General features: G+C 34.3%; 2 protein-coding genes across 2 annotated transcripts in view; one reads left to right on the top strand and one right to left on the bottom strand.

The window, feature by feature from the left end:
• The window catches only part of LOC144855294 (ubiquinol-cytochrome-c reductase complex assembly factor 6-like), a 128,855-nt gene that overhangs the window by 93,813 nt on the left and 24,758 nt on the right, over positions 1 to 10,284 (bottom strand). The gene's annotated exons all lie outside the window — the stretch shown is intronic.
• LOC144855280 (coiled-coil domain-containing protein 66-like) lies at positions 240 to 9,758 on the top strand. Its single transcript, XM_078713089.1, has 16 exons — positions 240 to 387; positions 863 to 924; positions 1,034 to 1,056; positions 1,323 to 1,656; positions 2,099 to 2,467; positions 2,673 to 2,827; positions 3,164 to 3,292; positions 3,707 to 3,770; positions 4,098 to 4,380; positions 4,598 to 4,682; positions 5,142 to 5,303; positions 5,768 to 5,912; positions 6,273 to 6,416; positions 7,034 to 7,836; positions 8,400 to 8,483; positions 9,452 to 9,758. The coding sequence occupies exons 1-16, from the start codon at positions 377 to 379 to the stop codon at positions 9,512 to 9,514; spliced, it is 2,916 nt and encodes a 971-aa protein (XP_078569215.1). The 5' UTR covers positions 240 to 376; the 3' UTR covers positions 9,515 to 9,758.

Below are 10,284 nucleotides of genomic sequence, written 5' to 3'. Positions count from 1 at the left end.
TTTTTAAATATAAGAAAAAGTTTAAAGTATTTTCTTGCTCCTATACTTTACATGCAATAACGGAGACAAGTTTGACACAAATTGATCTGCATATCACGTGACTATAATCCAATGTCGTAACTCTTTATATATATGGCTCTGTTTAAACAAGTGTCATACCGCCCTCTATAGTATTTACTTCGGCCATGTATTCGATTACACTTGATTAGTTTTTTGGTTTCACAATCCGACCAATCGAACTCAATATGACACATATTTTGACTCTAAAATTTACAGTCGTTTGACATGCCAACACAAAAACAAATTATTCTGTAGGGTTGCTATGAAAGGTGCTTCTACAATAAATTATAGTAAATGGTGTACGATGAAATAAACAATGAATAACAGGTTTGTAGTAGGTTTATAGAAATAATATACGGTATTTTGTGAAGTGAAATTGCATTGTAATTGTTTTTGGCTAGGCCTAGCCTAGTGAGGGCATTGGTTGGCATGGTTTGTCGTTGAATTCCTGTCTGCCCGACGGAATCCGAGGTGCTCGTTACTGCATAATTCGGCTAGATTGAGGGACTTAGGATTTTAGGCCTAGCTGAGTAGGCCTAGTTATAATACTTTGCAGATTTTGTTTTTTCATTGACGTAGGGTCTATGCTAGTGCTAAAACATTGAAATAATTTTGTAATAATTATAACATACCTACAAATACAATTTACATCATTAATTACATAATTTGATGATGTACAATTTATAATATTATGTTTGACCATGCATGATGGAGGATCCTTGACAAATAGGAGTCGTTTCAGTAGCTTATCAAACTACACAATCTATTTAATTAAAAATATATGTTTTGTTTTATCTTTTAGAGAAGGAGCAAGAATCGCTGCTAAGTCAAAGTCTGGTCAAGTTGGTATTTTCATGTTCAAAGGTATGGTGTTTTTTATTTAGAATACTGATATAAAAAGTTATTAATTCTATTATAACATTACATTTAAATATACATTTTGTAACATTTGTTTTAATTTTTATCATTTTAGAACCAGAAAAGAGAAAAAAGAAGGTATGTGTTTTTAGTTTGTTTATTCAGTAATCAAGGGATCAAGCAACTACAAAAAAATGTAAAAATCAGTGATTACAAGGACTGGGAAAACAATATTATTATTAAAATACTAGAGAAATTTATCTCCTTTGCCGATTCTGCTGCTAATACACTCAAGATTAACTTAAAATAAATTATTAAAAAATAACAATCTGTATAATTTTATCTATGATTGAAAATACTATAAAAGTATAATGATGTTTTTAAAATTTTATTTTGATTCACAGTTTTCCTATAAATCACGGTCCCAAGGATTTTCTGTAAGAAAAGTTCCAACCAGCAGCGAGAATGCTGCAGGAACCGCACCCAAGGCACATTCTCAAACGCGGTTGAAAGATCCAGGACCACCGACTAAGAAAGACGCGTCAAAGAAGCCATTGAAAAGCAATAATAATTTGGCCAAAACTAAATCTGTCAAGTCACGGAATGTTAATTTTATCGAGAATAATAAACATCTTCAGAAGAAGAAATCGGAGACTGCTAATACCGTGACTCTCACACAAGATCAGCTTACGAAGATTTTACAGACATTTGGTGGGGAAAATGCGTCTCTAAAGATTGGTACGTATTATATGCTTCGTTGATCTTTGGTTTGTTGTGTAACATCTGCTTAATTGTGATTACACAAAGGGGCACTAATAAATTGTACTAAGATATACGTTTTCTGAAATTAATAATGTGTTCATTTTTGTATGACTGCGGTATTTGTTTTTGCTATGTGAGGAAACATATCATTACCATTCAATAGTGCATTCTATTGCACGCCATGTGACCCACAATCATCCAATCAAATGACAGGAATTTATTTAGGTGTTATATAATACTTAATAATATATAATGTGTACAGTAAATATCTGTTCGTCTTCCTGTGTGGCTGAAAATTTTTAATCAATTTTTTTTACAGATTATGAAAACAAAATGTGTTTTGGATGTATATTATAGTTATTGAGTATCATTTTAATTATGTATACTTACAATATTAAACTTTGTTTCTCTGTTGTAGAAAATGGTGATATTAAAATTGAAGACTTATCAAATAAACAAGACGAAATAGAAACAAACTTACAAACCGACGAAAATAGAAATATACCGGATTTGATAGATGATACACCAAGTACAGAAAATGTAGCCAACGACATTGTATCAAATCAGAACAACGAAGAATCGCATGAAGTTTCGCACGTTAACCATGCCGGGGAGGGCAACGCGACAGATAATAAAACAGAGGAGGTTGAACATAGAACTGAGAATGTTAAAAATGTATTATCTCCACGGTTTAACCTTGGTGACATCGGGGGTTCAATAGGTATCAGTGGTTTTAATGATAAAGATGACGCAGCCAGAAGAAGAAGAGAATGGAAAGAAGAATTAGGTGTCTATTTTCTTTCTGTTTTATTTATTTATCAATAGATACAAATGAAACTAGAGATACTATGTTCAATAGAACATAAACACAGTCAGAGGAATACCATTAAAATGATAATCAATTAAGAGTGGCCTAAAGTACACCATCTTAAATGAAACACTAAATTTAAATATTTAGGTTTAATTTGTAAAAAAAATTATATATTTTGTAGACAAACAACTTGCAGAGAAGCAGAAAGAGAAGGATAAAATGAAGAAACTACGTCTGAGTGGGGACAGTGCTGGTCAGTGGAATCCATGGGGTCTAAGTGACAGTGGAGGTAGAGGACAAAAGAAAGTGGACAACACAACCATACCACAGGTCAAGGTAGGTTGTCTTTGAAAACATAGTATAGATTTTTCATAATAGCACCCTCTATATTTCAATGTATTTTTTTTGGCCACACTGTCAATGGTTCCTCTCAATGCCAAGTTAAAATCTTTACCTTCACGCTTTACTTTTATGTGAAGTAGTAATAGAGTAATTTGTCCCATAGAGAACATTTCTTATGTTGACAAATTCTCCTTCACATTGATTTTGATTTCCTACGCAAACAATTTTCTTTTGCCCTAAACCTAACTCTTTGTTTATTCCTCCTCTATGGATGGAATTATGCGTATAAATAGTATTAGTACTAATCTTGTACATTTTGATTATATTTAGAATGATGTTCCTGAAAAGTCAAGTAACCAGAACAGTAAACCTGAAATAGCACCTTCCTCAACTACAGTGAATCAATCGTACAATCAGGCTAACACCCCCGCAGCTATGAGGAGCTCATTTTCTTTTGGGGTAGGTTTAGATTTTATTAATTATACTGAACAAAGCATAGTCTATACTAGCAAACTTTCGTTCGCAAACTCAGAGTTTGGCAAGAAAATTGTCCAATGTTTGCCAGGGTACAGAAGTAAAAACCTAAACCTTAATAAACTAAGGTACAGTAACTGAGACTGTAGATTTAAAGAACTGAACTCCAAAGAAAATTTTCAAGAAGAAGTTTACCATGACAAACTGTCACTTACTTCCTGACATAACTACAGTATTTTTTAATAACTATACAGTATTAATAAAAACAGTTTTCAAACAAAAGTTTGCTAGTTTAGGCTTTAACAATTAGATTACAGTATATAATCGCTCGTTTTATACTTTCCTTTCACTGCAGAAATAACATTTGTACCTTTTCAAATATTTTTATTTTTTGTGTAGAATTATTCTGATGAGAATGCTGCAATAAAACAGAAAGAAAAGAAGGCGTGGCTTCAAGAATTAGGTATGTTGCGATATTGTTAGACAGCTTACCCACAATTCCATGTTGCAATGTGTTAAATGATGCTTACCAAGAATAACACAAATGGTTTGTCTACACTATCAAACTTTATGTGACAATCAAATGGGATGTGCCCACGACACGATGATGTCATATCACTACCATATTTGAGCATACCACTATCATATTTGGGCATATCACTACCATATTTGAGCATACCACTATCATATTTGGGCATATCACTACCATATTTAAGCATATCACTATCATATTTGGGCACAATATTGATGTTTTGAACAAATTGTATTATTATTTTATATTTTTTAATAGAAAAGCAAAGACAAGAGGATAAAGCGAGACAAGCGCAACAGAAAAAACTGCGTGAAAGCGTCAACACGGACGAAAGTTACTGGGCAAAACAAGTGCCTGTCGTGAAAAGTAGCGTGTCATTCCAGAATACGGTAACGAAGGATGACACAGCGACAGGACAGGAAGAAACAACTCTTACCAGATCCATGACATCTCAAAGTGACCCTGCTGGGACAACAGCTCCCATTAACAGTATTATAAGTCCAAGAGGAGATACGCAGAACACTATTATAACACCAAGAGGGTAAGTACTGTCTGTATAAAATAATGATAATAATGGTACTGTTGTATAGTGCCCAAAGCTCTGTCTACACTATCAAACTAGTTTGAAAAAAGTGTGATGTGCCCAAATATGGTAATGATATGCTTAAATACAGTTGTGATATGACATCATCATGTCCATATATAGGCACATTTTTTTGAGCATGCGGTTGATGTTTACAGTTTTCGTATTTTTACAGACATCAACGAGGCCAGTGGACTTTAACAGATCCAGCTGAAAAGGAGAGACAGGATAAAGCTCGTAGTAAACATTTAGAACATATAGTAAGTCAGATCTTTAAGCTCGTCCAATCCCGCAATCCAGGGTTCAATCTTTATTATTTATTCTTGTACTGGGCAGCCTCTTCAGTCTAAGACTTTTCTTCCAGAGGGTCCAGTGTATATATATGCACATGAGCCAGATGTGTACACTGAACCTACGGTTTATAGTCCTTATCTGAGAAGACCCTTATCCGAGAAGACTTGTTCTACCACCAGAACCATGGAGCGAGTGAGCCTTGAACCCTTGCCGATGTTATGGCTATGTATTACGTTTCCACTGTCTTAACCGCTCGGCCACTCACTCACAATCCTGACCTAGTGACTCTCTCTACTCCACTACCTAAGCCTAAAATGAGACTTAGTTTATAAGCACGATGTAGTTTATCCATCCTGTAATTGCCATGTTCATTTCTGTTGGGTGTGTATGATATTTTTAAACAGTTGCGCATTTCGTTCTTACAGGAAGCTGTGAAGGCCCAAGTGGAAGAGAAACAAAGAATAAAGAGAGAAGCGATAGAAAAAAAGAGGAGAGAAGACAAAGAGGAAGAAGAAAAACTTGAAAAAGAACGAGAAAACTTGCAGAAACAATTTGAAATGGAAGCTCAAAAGCAGAAACAAAAAGAAGTAAGTCAATCTATTTGTAACTATTAAATATTTTCACTAAATTATTGATGTACTCACTGTTACTACCACTGTACTACTGCTAATGGTAAAACGGAGTGTTCTGTTGTGGTAGTACCACAGTTTACAACTTTAGTATATTTCTTGTTTAGTGTCTTTTTAGCTGCCATTTGTTTATATGTTCTACAACTGTTTAATTCAATTATATTTTAAACTTATTATTTTTACTGGGTGACCTCTGTATATATGTACATAGGACCAACAGCTTTATGTCCCATCCAAAGGACCCAGTACATGGCCATGATTAGCACAAAAGGAGATCTTTTCATGTATCAAGTTCTTTATTGTGCATTCTACATATGGCAGGGGAAGTTCTCGAACCCATACCTCTGTCATGCTTGTCCGATATCGCCAACCTTTATGTCATACCGCTCTCTCTAGTAGTGTATTATATATTTTCTCTTTAGTTGGATGCATTAGCCAAGCATCAAGCGTTAGTTGAGAGTATGCAACAAGCTTATGAAGAATCTATGAGGTTAAAACAAGAAAAACGCAAGAGACACCTAAAGAATACATCACCAGTACAAACCAATCAACAACAACACAATGAAGGTACTGTAAAATTATGCATGTAAATGCTATGTTTATTAGAAAATGGCGAACTCTTTTAGAAAGACCTCCAAGTGAGTTCTTGTACATTTTACTTTAAAATGATTCTGATGGCAGTATTCCAAACAATTTTTTACTCGTTTCTTGAGGTTTTTTTTTCTTAATATAGTTCTTTTATCAAAGCATTAACAATAGATTTGTATTTTTAATGATCGATATATATACATAACATAGTGGACTAATATCACAAATAAAATAAATGTCATTTTGACTTTGTGTTGTTTGCAACTGGGGCTGTGGTGAACCAGTACACCATTTATTGGTGCTAGAAAAATATTAGACATAAACATTTTTTTTTGACAGATGTGCCAGTAACTGCCTCTCCAAGAGTAGGTGGTAGCCATGGACCTGTACGACGAACACCGCCTCAACCAGCGGCCGAAGACACAGCAACTGAAGCAACAGATTTCAAAACTTCAGATGTCAATGAGCAAGGCGTCCAAACAGGTACTCTATACTTTTGTACAATATAAAACTCTGTCTACACTATCAAACTTTATGTGACAACAAAATGTGGGCCATATATGGACATGATGATGTCGTATCACTACCATATTTGGGCACATCACACATTTTATTGTCAAACTAGTTTAGGGATACTACTTATGTGTAGTAAGGGATATCGGACTAGCATGTAAGAGGCATGGGTTCAAAACCGACCTGGTCCATATTGATTGTACCCTTGACCAAGATATTCTACTCTCATTTCCTCGTCCTTTGGATGGGATGTAAGGCTGTTGGTGTTAATGTATATACATGTCCACTATTTGAAAATCATGATCATCTACCTGATCCTCTGGGAGAACAGTTTTGACTGAAGAAATAAATGTCTAAAACTGTCCTTTGGAACTGCTGTACTCTCATTCTTTTCATCATATCTTATTATCGAGGAGAAGTTTCTTTTAGAGTTTAAAAAGTGTCTTCAGCTTAGTATTATATTTTTCAAATTTGTACCAAAGTCACATACTATACTATGATGTTATCATAGACTTCTGATGTGAACGTGTCATATATATTTACTTATTGCTTTGCTTTACTGTTTGATTTTTGCTTTTTTTCTGCAGAGTTTTCATCCATTCCCGAGGACAATGTTTCAAGGTTGAATGATAGAGACAAGAGTGCTGGAATTGAGTACAAGGAACTCAGAAAAGAAAGACCCAAACAACATGTTAGAGCTGAAACCAAAGTTAACGAAATGGAAGAAAAAAACACACACAATACAGATAACAAAGAAGTAGAAATAAAGATTAAAAAGAGAAAAAACAAGTTATCAGAGAGGCCAAAATGGGGTGTCAAATCGGAACCAAAAAAGAAAGTGAAAGCCTCTGATAAAGACTTAACAGTAAGTAAGAAACAGAGAGAAGAACGGCGGAAAAAGAGAATGCAGGAGTTGATGGCAGATCAGGAAAGACACATGCCACGTCCAAGAACAAAGACAGAGGTCGTAAGGTCAAGAAGTCAACGAGAATCTCCAGCATTTACGGTTTTGGAATGTCGAGATGAAGAAATTGATAAAGTTTTGAAGTACAGTCGACAGGGTCAGAAAAGTCAACATGATCATACTAGACAAAATGATCACACAAGACAACATCATCACACAAGACTTGAATCACAAAATGATCATAATGATCACAGAGAAACTGAAAGAGTGATACCTGAGCGACAGAATGAACCTCCTCCAGAACACCTTGATGATTACTCTGTCACACCGCCATTACAAACAGGAGATTTTGTGCCATTCTTAAGGACTGATGAAAGACTTGATTATGACAGTATTCCAGTAACTCCTGCGGAGTATTTAGCTAGGCGTCACCGAGACGCTGAGGAAGAGTCTGCGCAGAAACAAACTCAGTATCATCATAATAAGGTGAACTTTGAACTGTCAGTTGAGGCAACTGTTTTTACTCGCAGGTTGCCTCATCTATTCTGTACAGTAGAGCACTACCTTTGGTTGTCCACTATTCAAGGACACCACTATTTAGAGGACACCACTATTTTGAGACACCACTATCTTGGGGACAACCCTATTAAGGGGACACCACTATTAAGGGACACCACTATTAAAGGGACACCACTATTAAAGGGACACCACTATTGAAGGGACACCTCTATTCAGGGACACCACTATTCACGACACCACTATTCATGGACACCTCTTTTCAGGGGACACCTCTATTAAGGGGACACATCTATTAAAGGGACACATCTATTAAGGGGACACATCTATTAAGGGGAAACTTTACTGTGGTATAAACAATTCATGTAGTGTTAAAACATATATTGCACCTTCTTTTTTTCAGTTCCCTTAATGTAGTTGTCCCATGAATAGGGATGTCCCAAATGGAGCGGTTCTACTTAACTTTTATTTTATGCATTTCAAGAGAATTTATCTACAGTTGATATAAAATATTCTTAATCTGATTTTTATAGGATCCGTTGTTTAGTCCTGACATTCGCAAAGAGGGCGAAAATCGACAAAAACTGATTCTTAAACAGTTATCAAACCTCCGGCAGGTACGTACTTCTCCATATATATCCATTTACACCCCACCCCAAACCACACCCCACCCCACCCTTGAGATGCTGTGTGGTTGGTGAATTTTAAGTTCACTTTTTTATTTATCAAACTTTCTTTCAAAAATCAACTGATTAAGTTTGTTTTCAAAATAAATTAAGCAAATAATTTACAAATTGTAAATTCCGTCAGATAAAGAGAACTGGTTTAATAATAAAGTTTCAGTTTTTCACTTGCACTACTCCACAACTATTTTAACTTAGGCAAAAATATTGATAAATGCCAGCCCTGTTATAACCACAAGTAAAATAAGTGTGTTTTTTGGCGTTAATTATCAGAAACACACCCCAAATGGTCAACTATTTTCATCGCTACTAATAAATAGGAAATATTTATTTAACCTTTGTTTAAATTTAATTGCGGATTAATTTATTTCAAACCCAAGGCCTTAAAACAGGATCTTACTGCTTCTCCTTTCCGCTTCAATTAATTCTGTATGGCCACACCTTTTAATCCTACCAACCACAGTTCATTGTGTTGTAGTTAATTTTGTCAAATATTTTTTTTGTTGAAATTTGTTTTTGTTTTGCCCAAAAATTGTCCCCTAAAAACATGAAAAATAAAGATTAATACAAAAAAAAACAGACTTTGAATAGGTCATTTTACAGCTTTAATATAGTTAATCACTTTCGTAGAAAAAAACCGAAAACAAATAATGGTTTTACTAATATAAAAAGACAAAATAAACTGTTAGATTCAACCAAAAACCAATTGGCTGCCAGCCAATTTGACTATTTTTTGCTTTAAATTACAGTTTTCTAAGGTAAATATTTTTTTCTGCTCCAATTTTATATAAAAGTGAATAACTATTATGTAAAATTAAAATTGCATATTCAACAAAAAAAATGTTTAAAAAAAAAGGACAATACAGTACATCTTTAACTTAATGTTCTTTATTATTTTATAGGGTTTAATAATGAAGCAACGTGAAATGGAACTTGGATTATCAACTACACCTTTATCAACATAGTATTATTCTTGCAGGAAATTTTAATTTATAAAAATTATTTTAATCTGTAATTTTTTTTTTATTCATTTTTGATTATAAATATTATAAACATGATTTTTGCTAATTCAAGGCATGTGGTATTTAAATTTAGTTGAGTTAAAAAATATTTGCAAATTCCTGTGGATAGAATTAACCAACTATAAACTGCAGATGATGTTGATGCTTATAAATAGTTTGAATTATAGACTCAATAGCTCAGTGTGAACACATGTTATGATGTGTCTTATTTGTAAGTTCAGTAAGGTTGTAATATTTTATGTTTATTTTGCGCCAGTATTCATCGATTGGTTCATTGTGCAGAGTGTAGAGAATTTTTACCACGATAACCACGTATACAGTTAAGGTGGACAATTTGGAGTGGGGGGAGGCTGCCACTTAATTGGGGTTGGCCGTACAATTTCCGGTAATTCGTTTTATGAGAAAGTGTACTTTTATTAGATGTTGCCCCTGAATAGGGGTGTCACCTGAATAGGTGAGTCCCGCGAATAGGAGTGTCCTCTTGGGTGTCCCCTGTATAGGTGCGTCCTCTGAGGTGGCCGTAGTGTTAAAACATATTATTATCTTTGTAATCTTCTTCCTTGTTTCTGTTTTACCGAAATTAATAAAACAAAATATGAAGATTTATATAACGATGATGACACAGAATGTTATTAGCGATCAAACCCCGAATGTTTCAAAGAAGGACGTCTACTTTCCGTTTCCCATTTAAATTCCTCATTAGATAAGTGTTT

Source organism: Antedon bifida, chromosome 11 (assembly GCF_963402885.1).
Source record: "Antedon bifida chromosome 11, ecAntBifi1.1, whole genome shotgun sequence".
NCBI classification, from domain to species: domain Eukaryota; kingdom Metazoa; phylum Echinodermata; class Crinoidea; order Comatulida; family Antedonidae; genus Antedon; species Antedon bifida.
The sequence above is the reverse complement of the archived record's forward strand: the minus strand, read 5'-3'. Positions and strand labels throughout refer to the sequence as shown.